Source organism: Erpetoichthys calabaricus, chromosome 3 (genome assembly GCF_900747795.2).
Source record: "Erpetoichthys calabaricus chromosome 3, fErpCal1.3, whole genome shotgun sequence".
Classification (NCBI taxonomy): domain Eukaryota; kingdom Metazoa; phylum Chordata; class Cladistia; order Polypteriformes; family Polypteridae; genus Erpetoichthys; species Erpetoichthys calabaricus.
In genome coordinates this window covers 260,537,082-260,554,079 of record NC_041396.2, presented here as the reverse complement: position 1 = coordinate 260,554,079, position 16,998 = coordinate 260,537,082, and the positions used below count along the sequence as shown (strand labels likewise).

The 16,998-nt window shown below is 37.8% G+C and overlaps 1 protein-coding gene across 4 annotated transcripts in view; it reads left to right on the top strand.

The window, feature by feature from the left end:
* Window positions 1-16,998, top strand: part of mink1 (misshapen-like kinase 1) — a 264,519-nt gene that overhangs the window by 92,125 nt on the left and 155,396 nt on the right. For all 4 annotated transcript variants that reach the window (XM_028798142.2, XM_051924055.1, XM_028798141.2 and 1 more), the window contains exons 2-4: window positions 11,320-11,385; window positions 13,389-13,571; window positions 13,742-13,852. In XM_028798142.2, coding sequence (XP_028653975.1) covers window positions 11,320-11,385; window positions 13,389-13,571; window positions 13,742-13,852 — 360 coding nt within the window. The remainder of the gene's footprint in view (window positions 1-11,319; window positions 11,386-13,388; window positions 13,572-13,741; window positions 13,853-16,998) is intronic.

Below are 16,998 nucleotides of genomic sequence, written 5' to 3'. Positions count from 1 at the left end.
GATTTGTTTGCTTTCCTCTCGGTTTCCTTTGAAGAGGAAGATATGTTTGCATTCTTTTAATTGTGAGACAGAACTGTCATCTCTGTCTTATCATGGAGCACAGTTTAAACTTTTGAAAAAGAGAGAAATGTTTGTTTGCAGTGTTTGAATAACGTTCCTGTCTCTCTACAACCTCCTGTGTTTCTGCGCAAATCTGTGACCCAAGCATGACAATATAAAAATAACCATATAAACATATGGTTTCTACTTCGCGGATTTTCTTATTTCGCGGGTGGCTCTGGAACGCAACCCCCGCGATGGAGGAGGGATTACTGTATAGTGGTTCTGGGGAAAACATTTTTTCACTCCACTGTTTAAATGGGTTGACAGTAAAGCCTTACTAATCTTAACTTGAAAAAGAACAGGACTTAAAATTGGCAGCAATGTGAGTTCTCTACCAGTAGACAGTGCTGCTTATAATGAAATTATTTTGTCAAGAGCCTCTCAAGGAGTATCAAAAATAGGGTGTGCTGAAAAGGTGCTTATGTTTGGTTTGAAAGGAAAAGGGAGGTACAGTGCCTTACCAGAGTATGCAGTTCCTTGACCAATTCTGGAATTTTTTTCTTGCAAATCTCTGAAACTCAAAACACATATAGCAGTGGAAAAATTAGCATGGGCTATGCACAAATAGAAAATTGACATTATTATTTAGACGATTTAAAGGTAGGTAGTGGCATGGGGGGGAAAGAAAAACATGATTAATGCACATGAAGAAGTAAAGGTTGTCCAGTTTTTCCCAGAAGACGTTTTTCTGGGAATTTTGGGGGAGAGGTTAAATTCATAAAAGTATCAATTTGCAAGCTGTATCAATGAATGTTACATTTGGAATACATTTTATAAGCAAACTTGGGAAGACATTCTTAAATGTATAATTAAAAGGTTCATTTTTTTTTTTCCTTTTCCCTCCTGTAGTACTTGGAGTAAGCACTTAAAGTACAGTGCCTTGTGAAAATATTCACCCTTCTCCATGTTTGTCCTGTTTTTTCACATTTACAACCTTGAATTTTTGGAGGGTTGACACCATTACATAACATGCCTACCACTTTGAAGGTGCAAAATATGTCTTATTGTGACAGAAAACAATAATTAAGACAAAAATAGAAATAACGAGTGTCCATAGGTATTCAAACCTCAAAGTTAATTCTTTGAGTCACGTTTTGCTGCCAAGTACAACTTCAAGCCACTTGGGGTATTTATCTATTGGCTATGATCTACCCCCCAGGAATTTTTGTCCATTTCTCAAGGTAAAACTGCTCCAACTCCAAGTTGGATGGGTTGTGTTGGTATACAGGAATCTTTAAGTCATGCCACAGATTCTTTGATTAGATTGAGGTCTGGGCTTTGACTTGGCAATTCCAAGGCATTGAAATGTTTCATTTTAAATCACTCCAGTGTAGCTTTAGCAGTATATTTAAGATCATTTTCCTGCTGGAAGATGAACATTTGTCCTATTCTCATCTCTCTAGCAGACTGAAACACGTTATCCTCAAGAATTTCCCTGTATTTAGTGCAATCTATCTTTCGTTAAATCCTCACCAGTTTTCCTGTCCATACCTTGTGCGTGGACAACATTCCCACAACATGATGCTGTCACCACCATGCCTCACTGTAGGAATGGTATTTTTGGGAAGATGGGAAGTGTTAGGTTTGTGCAATACATGGCGTTTACCACGATAGACAAAAAAATTTAATTTTAGTCTCATCTGTCAAGAGAACCTTTTTCCACGTGTTTGGGTAGTCTGATACAAGCTGTTGGGCAAACTCCAAACAAGTTTTTTTTTTTTTTTTTCTTTTTTTTTTCTTTAAGCAATTGCTTTTTTCTGGCCACTATTCCATAAACTCCTTTTCTGTACACTGTGGATCATTGTAGCTCCTTCATTGTTATCCTTGGGGTCTTTGTTGCATCTCTGATTAATGTCCTCCTTGCCTGGTCAGTGAGTTTTTGTGGGGGACTTCTCTTGCCAGGTTTGTAGTGATGCCATATTTTTTCCATTTTCTTATAATGGGTTTAATGTTGCTCCATGGGATATTCAAAGTTTAGGATATTTTTTTTTAATAACCTGACCCTGATCTGTTCTTCTTGGTCTTTATGTTGCTTACTTAGAGGTTTTGCAGAGTCGTGGGCTTTTCAGAAAAGGTCTATTTATATAGACGACATGTGACAGATTTGTGCCCCTGATTGCACACAGGTGGACCCTGAACAACTAATCATGTGACTTCTGAAGTTAATTGGTTGGACCAGATCTTATTTATCAGTCTCATAGGAATGAATATATATGCACTCACAATTTTCAGTTTTTACTTTTTTTTCTTTCTTTCATATACTGTATATGTACAGTGCATTTTATTTTCAGTCCACTTCAACAATTTGGACTATATTGTTAAGTCCATTATTTAAAATCCAAAGGAAAATGCATTTTAATTTCAGAGTGTAATGCGACAAAACAGGATTAACACTAAGGAGGATGAATGCTTTCACAAGGCACTGTATACAGTAATCCCTCACTTATCGCGGGAGATAGGTTCCAAGGCTGACCGCGATAACTGAATTTCCGCGAAGTAGAGATACCATATTTATTTAATTATTTAACGTGTATTTGGACGTTTTTAAACCCTCCCTGTATTGTTTACAACCCACCATTTACTCTATTAATAACAGGGACGACTGCTAAGCAATATGAAATCGGTAGATAAGTTTACACTTACTGTATGGCGAAGTACACGTAGCAGCTTGTAGGCAGTCATGATGTCGTCGACCTTGTTGCAAAGATTCCTAAAGCAGATTCCATCCAGACTACTGCCTTATCACGTCAACTTGCAACTCGTTTTGCACCCTGCCTAAAGGACACTGCGGCCGTAGATCTTATATGCTTTTCCTCCTTTTTAGATAAAAAGAATCGTGGACTCATTTATGCTGTAATGGTGTCCTCCAGCAGTGTAGCTGTTCCCTTCCTTCAACATATCCAAAACTTTTACCTTTTCTGCAATCATTTGCATCTTCTGTGCAGTAGCACGTTAATGCTGCATGAGTGAGATGAGACTTCCTGGTTAATGCAATGCTCTGTCACTGAGCCAATCAGCAGCACACAGGAACTTAACTGCGTGCTCTGATTGGGTAGCTTCTCAGCCATCCGCCAATAGCATCTCTTGTATGAAATCAACTGGGCAAACCAACTTAAGAAGCAAGTAAAAAGACCCATTGTCCGCAGAAACCCGCGAAGCAGTGAAAAATCCACGTTATATATTTGGATATGCTTACATATAAAATCCGCGAAGTCGTGAATCCGCGAAAAGTGAACCGCGAAGTAGCGAGGGATTACTGTATACAATACAGTACAATAGTTTTTTATATAGCCCAAAATCAAACAAGAAGTGCTGCAATGGGCTTAAACAAGCCCTGCCTTTTGACAGCCTCCCAGCCTTGACTCCCTAAGACGACGAGGGAAAAACCTTCCAAAAAACTCTTGTAGGGGGGGAAAAAAAAGGAAGAAACCTTGGGAACGGCAGTTCAAAGAGAGGCTGCTTTCTAGGTAGGTTGGGCATGCAGTGGGTGTCAAAAAACAGGGGGTAAATACAATACACACAACAGAACACAAGTAATCCTCAGTACAGTATAATAGTGCAATTGAAATCTTACAAATACAGAGTAGAATTTAACACTAGATTATATCACATAATACGATTTGGATTTGTTCAGAGTCCTGGAAACCTTAGCCATCAAGCTGCCTCCCCCTATTGGCCATTCCACAGCTAAGTCTTTGCTGGGATAGCCAATCTGATGACAAAATCCCACTACCCGATGATTCCTGTGATTCTCAATCAGAGATGACTTTACTTTAGGCAGGCAAAACAACTTGTCAGGTTGGCAGTGGCACCAAGTCCCACATTTGAGTACCAAGAAAAGAAACACAATAGGTGAGGGTTAGTAAATAATTATAACCATCATATTATGTTTTAGTGATAATGACTAACAACACAGATGCAGTCTGTACAGTTAATCAGCAGTTCTAGTCTGGGTATGTTAAACTGAAGTAGTGAGTCTTCAGCCGGGATTTGAAAGCTGAGACTGAAGGGGCATCTCTTATAGTAGCAGACAGACCATTCCACAGTTTAGGGGCCCTGTAACTAAAACCTCAACCTCCCACTGTTATTTTATTAATCCTTGGAATCATAAGCAGACCGGCATCTTGAGATCTTAATGTGCGCTCTGGTTTGTAAATCATCTTAAGTTCAGACAAATAAGCTGGACCTTGACCATTTAAGGCTTTATATGTTAAAAAGGAGGATTTTGAAATCTGCCCTAAACTTAATTGGGAGCCAGTGTAAGAATTTAAGAACTGGAGTAATGTGTTTGTATTTTCTTGTTCTTGTAATCATTCTTGTAGCAGCATTTTGGATTAACTGGAAGCTGTATAAAAACAGTTTGAACATCCAGTGAACACCGCATTGCAGTAGTCAATCCTACTTGAAATTAATGCATGAATTAATTTCTCAGAATCCTGCTTATTTAGAAAACACCTTATCTATCCATCCATCCATCCATCCATTATCCAACCTGCTATATCCTAACACAGGGTCACGGGGGGTCTGCTGGAGCCAATCCCAGCCAACACAGGGCACAGGGCAGGAAACAAACCCTGGGCAAGGCGCCAGCCCACCGCAGGAAAACGCCTTAATTTCCCTACATTTTTAAGATGAAAGAAACATGATTTAGACAACTTTGTACTGTATGCTTTAAATGACCTGCTAGAGTCAAAGATAACTCCTATATGTCATTCACAAACAGATTTATACTAATTAGTTTGCTGAATTTTCCACATTTAGTTGTTGCAGTAGTCTAATGCAATGTCGCCTCTGAAAGATTACTTTTAAAAAAGAGTGATTATTTTTGCTATTTCCCCACCATGTTTTTAGTACTTAAATTCTTCCCAGGACAAAAAGGAAGAAATGTTAATTTGACATTATCACCTGTTAATTTACAGATGTTGAAACATAGATTTGATACTGGCTCAAGGCAGAATTTATTTGTATTGATGATAAATAATAAATGGTTTGTTTCTGTATGGATTTACTCCAGGTTTTCTAGTTTTCTCCTGTACGTCAACATATTTCTGCTAAGTTAATTTGCAATTCTAATTTTCAAGGTCTTGTAATAAACAGATGGAACTTGGAAATTTTGTAGTTTCCTGTCTGATTACTGTATTTAGTCATTGTGCTACACTTCCTAAATGTCTGTCATTCATGTGTACTTATTGATCATTTCTGTACTCATTTGCTATTTGCAACTTATGAGGATACTGATTTTTAGATAGCCATTTTGATGAAAAAATCAAGAAAAAAATATAAAAGTGTATGTTTTGTAATTAAAGAAATGGGTGAACCGTGTAGCACTTTGAGTTACTTTATATGAAAATACGGTATATAAATAAATGTTGTTGTTGTATACTGGCATACATTATAAATTTATATTTTGTTGCACATTGATGGGATGCATTTACTCTAGCTTCGGCTACTGTGCCATAAAGGTCTTCCCTGTGTCACAGTGAAAAGGTTTGTTCTTAAGTTTGTGCAGCACTTTATTTCAATTTTAAAGCACAAACTGACTTTAAATGTAAAAAGTTACAGGAGAACTGAACTACACTTCTTAGGGGACTGCATTCCTGTATTAGTGACATACAGTACTACACATGTCCTCTGCAACTCTATGATGGCCAGTGTGATTTTCTAAGGTGTTGTGTACTGGGCAGGTAACCTCACTTAAAGGGAAGCCAGCCAAATCATCAAGCTAATTAAAATCGCAGACTTAGTTATGGGATGCACTCTAGAATCCCTGGACGTAGTAGCAAAGGAGAGAATTAAAACTAAACCGAGTGCAGTTATTAACAATGCTGCACATCTCTCTGGCACACTAACATTGAGTACTTTTAACGAAGAAATTATTTAGCAGATGTGTGATAATGTTATTTTGGGCCCCCAACAGCTACCAACATCATTATGCCAACCATTATTTATTTTTTAAAGAGCAGCTATAAAAAGCCAAATGTCCCCTAGTGGCAAAGATCTGACTCACTCACCACTAATACACATGTTCATCTCACTTGACATAAAGCTGGGACAAGCAAAACCTGCTGCATAGTGAATAACCGACTAACCAACATGGTCTGGACGCAACTTAACATTAAGTCTGTTGCATATTTTTGCTGGCACCTCTGTCTGTACATTTCAATTGAAAATGGTGGTTTCTGCTTATGTCCCATCCGCTGGACCCCGAGGAACATTACACCATCAACACTTTTTTTTCTTTCTCTGTAGAAGCACTTTAAATCTGCAGTCAAATTCAGAAATAAAACAGTTAATCCAAAATATTGGTTGAGTTGTTCAAATTGTGCTATGGATGGATTTCCATGGCTGTACTGCCTTGTGTCTCAGTAGTTTCATACAACTTAGGATAAATGATGTCTGTCTTCGAACAGGCTTCAGACAGCTATTATGCATGTTATTCGTATGGGAATTAACACACCCGAGCTAAACCCTTGTTTTTGTTTATGAAATTTGATTCTAATTAAAGCTATGGAGCTCATTTTTGTTTAAATTTATATAAAGTATTCATACTAAATATGTTCATTTAAAAAAAATTGTATTTAAAGTTAATTCATACATGTAAATACTCTGCTTGTTTTTAACAGCATACACATAACATATTTGGGGCTTACCTGTAAACATCCTGTATATGTACAATGATTCTGACAGGGTACAGTTTCTTTTTTTTCTGGTGAAAGTGTCCATGATATATATAGGTTAGCATTTTGTGAATGCTCCTATGCCCATTTATTAACTAGAATTTAATGAAAGACCTTACTTTTTAGAAATGGAATCTTTTTGGAAGTTTTTCTCCATTATTGTTTTATTTCTCAAAAGAAGCACACTGCATCTTTAATAAAAAATATGGTTGAAGAAAGTTTTCAGCAAAAAATAAGCCAAAAAATTGTAAAATTGAACCATAGTACTAAGAATAAATTGAACATATTGAATCCGTAGCTAACTATTAATGTAGTATTAAATCGGCAAGTCTGTGCTGATCCCTAGACCTATTGTATATTGTTTTCATGAAGATATAAGGCAAATAAGACATCAAGAGAAAATTTTGTATAGTGTTTTTTTATGGAAAGAGAACCTAAACTTAGTGCCACCATTTACATTAACATGTTTTCCTTTTGTAGGTGGGAACAGAACAGTAGCAAAGTTGTTGGGCAAAAGCATAAATAACAGTGGTATTGCAGTTTGTGTCTGCCCACTGCCCCCCTCCCCAACCACCAAATTTCTAAGTTTATTGAATGAATATGGGGGATTATTGTCAAATTATGATGACTAGGCATCCAAGGCCGCTTTTGTCTTCTTCAAATATGTTGATCTCTGCCACAAAGCCTTTTCCCTCCAGGTTCAGTGAATGATTCAGCCATAGGAACCTTATGTGCACAGAATAGGAGAAAAATATTAATTTTACAGTGCTCATCATAATACATAATTCGCCTGCCTCCTCTCACTCACTCACTCATGTCTGTCCGAAGCCGAATGCGCAGTTGCCTTCTGCGCATGTCCGAAGCCGAATGCGCAGTTGCCTTCTGTGCAGCTGCCCGAAAAACCTTACGAGACCGACATCCAACCCCAACATTGCGGCAGGTGGCGGATTTACGGCTGCAAAAATTCAAAGAGAAAGGCGACTCCGATTAAAGCTGTAGAGGCCTGAAAGGCAATTTCGACTACAGCTCGAGGCCTAATTACGCATTCTGATTCAGTTACGCATTCATTCAATACACCTACAGTGCATCCGGAAAGTATTCACAGCGCATCACTTTTTCCACATTTTGTTATGTTACAGCCTTATTCCAAAATGGGTTAAATTCATTTTTTTCCTCAGACTTCTACACACAACACCCCATAATGACAACGTGAAAAAAGTTTACTTGAGGTTTTTTCAAATTTATTAAAAATAAAAAAATTGAGAAAGCACATGTACATAAGTATTCACAGCCTTTGCCATGAAGCTCGAAATTGAGCACAAGGTGCATCCTGTTTCCCCTGATCATCCTTGAGATGTTTCTGCAGCTTCATTGGAGTCCACCTGTGGTAAATTCAGTTGACTGGACATGATTTGGAAAGGCACACACCGGTCTATATAAGGTCCCACAGTTGACAGTTCATGTCAGAGCACAAACCAAGCATGAAGTCAAAGGAATTGTCTGTAGACCTCCAAGACAGGATTATCTCACAAATCTGGGGAAGGTTACAGAAAAATTTCTGCTGCTTTGAAGGTCCCAATGAGCACAGTGGCCTCCATCATCCGTAAGTGGAAGAAGTTCGAAACCACCAGGACTCTTCCTAGAGCTGGCCAGCCATCTAAATTGAGCGATCGGGGGAGAAGGGCCTTAGTCAGGGAGGTGACCAAGAACCCGATGGTCACTCTATCAGAGCTCCAGAGGTCCTCTGTGGAGAGAGGACAACCTTCCAGAAGGACAACCATCTCTGCAGCAATCCACCAATCAGGCCTGTATGGTAGAGTGGCCAGATGGAAGCCACTCCTTAGTAAAAGGCACATGGCAGCCCACCTGGAGTTTGCCAAAAGGCACCTGAAGGACTCTCAGACCATGAGAAACAAAATTCTCTGGTCTGATGAGACAAAGATTGAACTCTTTGGTGTGAATGCCAGACGTCACGTTTGGAGGAAACCTGGCACCATCCCTACAGTGAAACATGGTGGTGGCAGCATCATGCTATGGGGATGTTTTTCAGCGGCAGGGACTGGGAGACTAGTCAGGATAAAGGGAAAGATGACTACAGCAATGTACAGAGACATCCTGGATGAAAACCTGCTCCAGAGCGCTCTTGACCTCAGACTGGGGTGACGGTTCATCTTTCAGCAGGACAACGACCCTAAGCACACAGCCAAGATATCCAAGGAGTGGCTTCAGGACAACTCTGTGAATGTCCTTGAGTGGCCCAGCCAGAGCCCAGACTTGAATCCGATTGATCATCTCTGGAGAGATCTTAAAATGGCTGTGCACCGACGCTTCCCATCCAACCTGATGGAGCTTGAGAGGTGCTGCAAAGAGGAATGGGCGAAACTGGCCCAGGATAGGTGTGCCAAGCTTCTGGCATCATATTCAACAAGACTTGAGGCTGTGATTGCTGCCAAAGGTGCATCGACAAAGTACTGAGCAAAGGCTGTGAATACTTATGTACATGTGCTTTCTCAGTTTTTTTTATTTTTAATAAATTTGCAAAAACCTCAAGTAAACTTTTTTCACGTTGTCATTATGGGGTGTTGTGTGTAGAATTCTGAGGAACAAAATGAATTTAATCCATTTTGGAATAAGGCTGTAACATAACAAAATGTGGAAAAAGTGATGCGCTGTGAATACTTTCCGGATGCACTGTATATCAGGTTTGTCATGCTTATACTTATTACTATTCCATATTGTACTGGAACATTCATCATTCAATTTTATACTAATAGGCCTGGAAAATGCATCGACTAACAGTACAAGCCTGTACAGTAATGAGTAAAGCGGACTGCAATCATTACAAAACAACTTCTTCATTATTTATCATTTGTTCTTCATACACTGCTGACACAAACTCGTGACCGTTTCGTCTTACGTTGTTGAAACGGGCTCTTTGTCTAGTATACAATACTTCCAGAACTGAGGCAAAATCCATAAATGTGTTCAAATATATGTCAAAAATAAACAAGTAACAGTGCAAATAACAAAAAAAAAAAATCTAACTAGCAATTTAGACCCATTTCTCTTTTCTACTGTGTGCTAGTTTCTCTACTTTGTCTACAATTCCACCTTTATCCTGAGGACAGTTTCTTTGTATAGTTTTAAGCCCTAACATCTCTTGAAAAATGCCATTATTTTTAACTTACATTAGAATTGATATTTGTAGAAATCTGTCCAATCTTAATAATCTGCAGTGTTTCCCAAACTCGGTCCTGGGGACCCCCTGTGGTTGCAGGTTTTTGTTCCAACCAGCTTCTTCTTTTTAATTGAACTCCTGGGGTAATTAAGTAAACTGATATTTCCCAAGAACTGTGTTTAGGGAACAGTATAGAAATTAGAAAACTAAGTATGCTAAAAAAAAAATATTAAAATGTTCCAAGCAGTTATAGAGGAGTAATGTATTTTCATCTTGATTTTCATTCTACTTTTCAAGGTGTTCTAATTGTTTACTGAATCCATTATTTACTAATTAGTGGGTCTAGTTGCAGCCTTTGATTATTCAGTGTTGTTTGCCTGGGTGTCTGATCTGCTCGTTTTAAATTGTCATTATTAAAATACAACGAAGGGGGGGAAACTGCACAGGAAAAGGGCAAAGTATAATGAAATCAACAAAAGAGAGTTAAGCATTCAAATCTATAGCAAAAGCAGAAATATTTATAAATATCTTATAAATGTAAAAATCATGCTGCTATGCTTTTCTGAATGTCGAATAAAAGAAAAAAAATACTAGCTAATTAAATGAGATCAGTGTTATCAGGTGTTGTCACTGATTAGGAATGTGGTTGGAACAAAAACCTGCAGCCACAGGGGGTCCCCAGGGCCGAGTTTGGGAAACGCTGATCTAAGGATACAGAGCTTGTGATTTGGAATTTGACATTGTGACAAGGATTGTTTTTCATCTTTTCATTTGTCACAACAAAGATGTTACTCATATTTTTCTAATTCTTTGTGATATTGTGATTGCCTGTTTGTTGTATTTATATGGTATTTGCTGCACGCAGACACTGTCTAAGAAGGGATGCACTGTGAGGTAGTAAAAATTCTCATCTATGCAAAAAATTTGAATGCATATCAAAACTAAATTTCAAGGCTGAATATAAAGCTGTCTTCCAGCCTTATTCCATTTTTTTATTCTGTTAAAGAATGCAGTAATTGAGTCACATTTAGGGTATTTAATGAATTGGCAACTAAAGTATAAGAATTCAAAAACACTGTATCAAGAATTCCTAATCTTGAAATTTTATTTTTGGAAATATTATGTTCTAACTCTTTCTCAGAGAAGTTAAATTAATACTTTTTTTGAAAGCATTCTTGGTCTGCTGTCTTTTTCTCTCTCGAAAATCATTTTTTTGTGAATCATATAAAATTGCATAGGACAGAGAATGATAGAGATACTCCATAATCGTATGAATTTCTCTGTTGAGGTTGTTTTCTATTTTAAATATGAATTATTTGTTGTTGTATTGATGATATTTTGATTTTATTTTTGACATTATAGGACCCTGCTGGAATCTTTGAACTAGTAGAGGTTGTTGGAAATGGAACATATGGCCAGGTATACAAGGTATGAGCCCAATTTTAAAACATTGTATTATTGTGAGATTTTCATTAGTAACAATGTAAAAAGGCATTATTTGAATGTTGGGCATGAGAATTTATTTTTGACATGTACTAATAAGTGCCCAGCTGGGTGCAATATAAAAAAAAATGTGTTAATGATAATAATCCATTATAGGTGCATGGATGAGAAGATACAGTTGATTTAAATTGTTTCAAATTCCTCAAAGAAAATAAAACATAGTTGTCTGTCTCCTCTTGCATTAGATGCTATTGCCCATTGCTGGCGTGTTAAACTGCAGCCATTTGTAATACAAGACCAAAGAAAACACCTTTCATATATTTAATAATACTATTCAGATTACTCTGCTTGGGTGAGAAAGTGGAAAGATGGAAACATAAATTATATATTATATATTACTAAAATTTATTACCTTTACTGTGTTTAGTATGTAACTATTGTTAGTTTTGGATAGTTTCTTTGGGTACAATATTATTGGTTTCTTTCTGGTAAAATAATCTAGAATTACAGTAATTAATTCTACTGATGATATGGCCCCACATACTACTGACAAGTGGGTTAACAATCAAATCACAATCTGCCTGGTGCTTTTTGGATTGCACTGTAGTATTTCTTGAGTCTTGCCTTGTTCCTGAACCACCCTTACCTCCCCTGGGAAGTATATATTAAAAAATAACTATGGTAAGAAGTACTATAATACTGTGACAAATTTCAAGTCAATGCCTTGAAAAATAAAGCTGTGGATCAACAGCAAATAAAGAAACAGAGGTTGTGCTTTATATAGAGGTTGACTTAACACATTTTTAATATTTTTGATGTATTTATTGTGTTCTGATACAAGTGCAGCAAACTTTCCAAAACATAATGGAATGTATTTATCTGCTTTGTTAAATAAAATAGGATTGCTTCCGTAAGTGCGCTGTAAGAAAGACTGTGAAACCCCCAATGCAAGACAATGTTGTGTGATTGCAGGGTGACAAAGCAAGAATATGGCATGTATATATGTTGCAGCCACATCTATGCCAGGAGACACACTGTTCTGTACTTAAAGTGCAATTAAACAAGGTGCCATCCTGGCTCCTTTCAAAACCTACAAGCTAACCAGATTCATAGATTCCATTGAGAGTAAGTTGCCCCAGCACTTTTTGAAGCGATACTTTTTTATTTGTTAAACAAATCCTAATAAAAGTGGGTAACTAAAAATATAAAATGCATGCAATGCCTGCTGTATATAAAATAAAAGTAATCACACTGATATTCCTCTTCAATATCTGAAGAATAATGGGGAAAACAGTAAGCATTTTCCATGAGTACTTTGTTCACAGAGTAACAGTTTTATTACGAATGTGTACCTTTATTCCTTTAAAATAGCCTAAATTTCTTGATTAATGGGGGACTGTGGCAGGTAAATGCATACCCATATCATTACACTCCTACCTAAAGGAAAAACTTGTGTTGTCTTTGCTGGGAGCTGGCAGCCACTGTGATTCTTCAGAACAGGAAATGGGTTTTCAGTCTTCCAATGCTTGCGTTCCTTAGGCAGCTACAAATACACAATGTTGTTTTTGTTGAGTCTGCTGTTGCCTGACTGTGTTATTGCTGCTCAGCTTATGTCAGCCTCAGTTGGCCCGATATGAATGATCTGTTAGATGGATGTTTTTTGAGATGCATCTTCACACATTGACAGCTGGACTGTGTGTGAAAACCACAGTAGGGCTTCTTTTTCTGATTTGGGATGTCTGATGATGAGCATGCAGTATTTAAAACCCTTCCAACTCTTAGGTTTTTTATATTTTTCCATAGATTATGAACACACATACATAAATACATACATAACCTTTTACACCTTCTTTAAATAACATTTCGTCCACCTATAATGGGTAACTGATTAAGTGATTAGTTAACTGGGAAGGACCAGGGAAGTTAAAATGACTGCTCAGAATATTTACCGTTTGCATGCACTTAAATTATTCTTTTGCTTCATCTAGGGGCGTCATGTCAAGACTGGGCAGTTGGCAGCCATTAAGGTTATGGATGTAACCGAAGATGAGGAAGAGGAGATTAAGCAAGAAATTAATATGCTGAAGAAGTACTCTCATCACAGAAACATTGCTACTTATTATGGGGCATTTGTTAAAAAGAGCCCTCCTGGGAATGATGACCAGCTTTGGGTATGTCCAAATGGAGTATGCATTCCATACATCTCCACATTAGTTGCTTTTAGAATAAAAGTGTCTAATTTTGTTTTGCCATATGACACACTGTACTTTTTTTTTTTTTTTGTTAATGAATGAATTTTATAATTAACTGTATATTCACATGGGTTTTCATTGTTTTGTAGTTGGTCATGGAATTCTGTGGTGCTGGTTCAGTCACTGACCTAGTTAAAAACACAAAAGGCAATACACTCAAAGAAGACTGGATTGCTTACATATGCAGAGAGATCTTGCGGGTGAGTTTCATGTACCTATAAATGCTGCCTGTTTTATATTTTAAGACTGTTACTGCTAGTTCTGATATCTGCTCCATATTGTAAAAAAAACCTCTTTCTGAACTGGTTCTTTGTGGTTTCCATCTTCAGTGTACTTTCAGTTAATTTTGCCACAAAAATACCTGGTGGTGCTCTGACAAATGAGTCACTTCTAAGGTCATTTGGATGGTTAGTTTCTTGAATTTATAGCAGTGTCAATCTTGAAATCTAATTGGCAAAATTTGGTGCTAATTTCATTCTTTGTCCTATACTGGGATTTCTTCCTTAGCTGGAGGCAACACTCTTGTTTGTTTGAGTTTCCATCTTTCATTTGCATACTTTTTGCCTCATATGGTTTTAACATTTGAGAAAACAGAAAAAATCCATACTTTTGCTGTGGGTTTTTTTTTTTTTTTTTTTTTTTAGTTCAAACCAAAAAAAAAATTTGTGGCCTACTAATTTTTTTTTCCCACCAATTCTCTTGCATTGTTAATTGAAAGCGAGTCTACCATTTTTTGTAGTAAATTAACAATTACCTCCTTGATAAGCCTGCAATAGCTGCCAGAATTGAAATAGTATTAAAGGAATACTACACCCAGAATGTGTGTGTGTGTTGTGGCGGACGGCTGGGTCCTGGCCCCTTCGATGGGTATTCAGGGGGAGCAGCCCTGGATGGTGCAGTACCTCCCCCTGGACGCTGGATGGCCGCCCCCCTGGATTGGAGCGGTGCCTCAGTCTCTCTCACGGCTTCATGGGAGATGGAGTTCTCCACAGCCCTGTTGGGATCTAGGGTGGCTGCCAGGGGGCGCAGCATGGGTCTCTGAGCCCAGCTGGACTAATCTTCAGCCCCACCCGGGAGTGCAACCAGAAACAGGTGATCAAGCACCTGGAGCACTTCCAGGTGGGCCATAAAAGGAGCCAGGAACCACCAATCAACAGCCAGAGTCAGGAGGAGGAGGGCAAAGCTTGTGGAGGAGTGGTGGTGGAAGAGACAGAGGAATGTTGTAGTGTGGTTTTGGTGCTTGGGACTGTGTTGTGGCTGTGGGGATTACGGAGAAGACGTGCCTTCCAGCTGAAGAAAAGTAAAAGTTTATTTTTATACGTGCCTCCCGTGTCCAATTTCTGTTGGGCCAGGCACAATATAGCACCTTTCTTACAATGTGTGTGTATGTATGTGTGTGTATATATATATATATATATATATATATATAATAGTTAAATAGATAATAATGTAGCCACCCTGGATGCTTCCATAAGTGGAAAATGGACCCTAAAATTAGCAGAAGGATAGTGAGTATATTAGATAAAGCTAAAGACAACTTAGAAAGAGATTCAAGCTGAACTCCAAGATCAAGGTTCATCAGTGTCTGATCACACTGTCCATCACTTTTTGAGTGACCATGAGCTTAATGGAAGAAGACCCAGGAGGATGCCACTGTTGAAAGAAAATCACAAAGTCAGACTGGAAATTGCTAAAATGCACATCGACAATCCACAATGCTTCTGTGAGAATGTCTTTTGGACAGATGAGAGAAAACTAGAGCTTTTTGGCAAGACACATCAGCTGTATGTCCATAAATAAAAAATAAATGATGCTTTCAAAGTAAAGAACATCATACCTACTGTGAAATATGGAGGAGGCTCGGTTATGTTTTGAGGCCGCTTTGCTGAGTCTGCGCAGGGAATGATTAAATCTCAAGACTATCAAGATGTTCTGGAGCGAAATGTACTGCCTAGTGTCAGAAAGCAGTGCCTTAGTCAAAGATCTGTGGAAAGAACTGAAACATGCAGTCTGGAGAAGGTACCCTTCAAAGCTTATACAGCTGGAACAGTTTCCTCAATAACTACCTGTGGATAGGCACATATGTCTCATTGAGAGCTACAGGAATCGCTTGTTTGCAGTGATTGCCTTCAAAGGTTGTGCGACAGAATATTGGATTAAAGGTTTCATTTTTATTCATGACATTTTCATTTGTGTTATTTGAAATATTCAGTTCAATCAAAACTCCAAAGCAGACATGATTCTCAAATGAAAGTACACATCCTGCAGTGCAACGGTGGTCTTTCTAAAATACCTGCCCCCAGTTTCTCCCATTTTTAAACTGCCTGTTGGGTTTCAGGGAGAGAGCAAAAGACATAGAAGAAAAGACTGAACAAAACACTTGATGTTGAGACTAAATAAAAAGCTAAAATTGCTCCTGTCGATTCAGGAGCTCATTAGCACAAAGTAACTGAAGCTTAATAATTAATTTGTATGTTGCAGTAAGCGCTGAGACCAGACAGACAGACAGACAGATCTAGACCTCCACAGTTACTGGGCTCCACAGGTTTTGAGAAGTGCCACTGTCTAGTATTTCTTTCTGTCATTTTAACTATTGCATCACTATTTGACATAGACACAGTTACTTTAGATATGCATTGAGGTCAATGGATATACAACATTTTAAAACACTGCAACTGTTTTGTCACGGCATGTTTGCATTTTTAATTAAACAATAATGTTATATTTTAGTTATTCATTTAACGTACAGTCAGAAGGTGGATGTTGTGTAGCCTCTTCTGTGCATCTACTGGTGTTAGGTAGGTTTGTTAGTTCGGGTGTTTTGAGTAGTACAAATAAGCATCTTCTGTGGCTTTTTGTTATCAGCTGTTTTAATGGTAGTTGTTTTTATGAAGTGTGACGCACCATTTAATTCAAATCCATATTTTGTGTTTCATATTTTCATGAATATAGCTGGCAGTTCTTTCAAGCTTACTTCAACTCTTACACTTTCGTCTTAATGTTGAATAACAGAGCACATGTAGCACCTGAAACAAAATATCGTTCGCATTTGTCATTTATTCATTTGTCTTAAATACCAGTGAATAATCTACTGTTATAGAAGATTCTTCCCTTCCAACAGGTTGTTTATTTTTAAAATGCGCAATGTGCTATCTGCACACACAACACACATTTACTGTATATGTCTAATAGGGTTTTTAACAAGACTTTTTGACTATAGATGATTCATTGTAAACAAGTTTGTTGTCTGTCGGACAAGGGTAATGAGAGGATCTCTGATCTTTGCAGTTCAAAGTTATTGCCCCTCTTTTGTGTGCCATTTTTGTGAGGTGGTGGATTGGTTTAG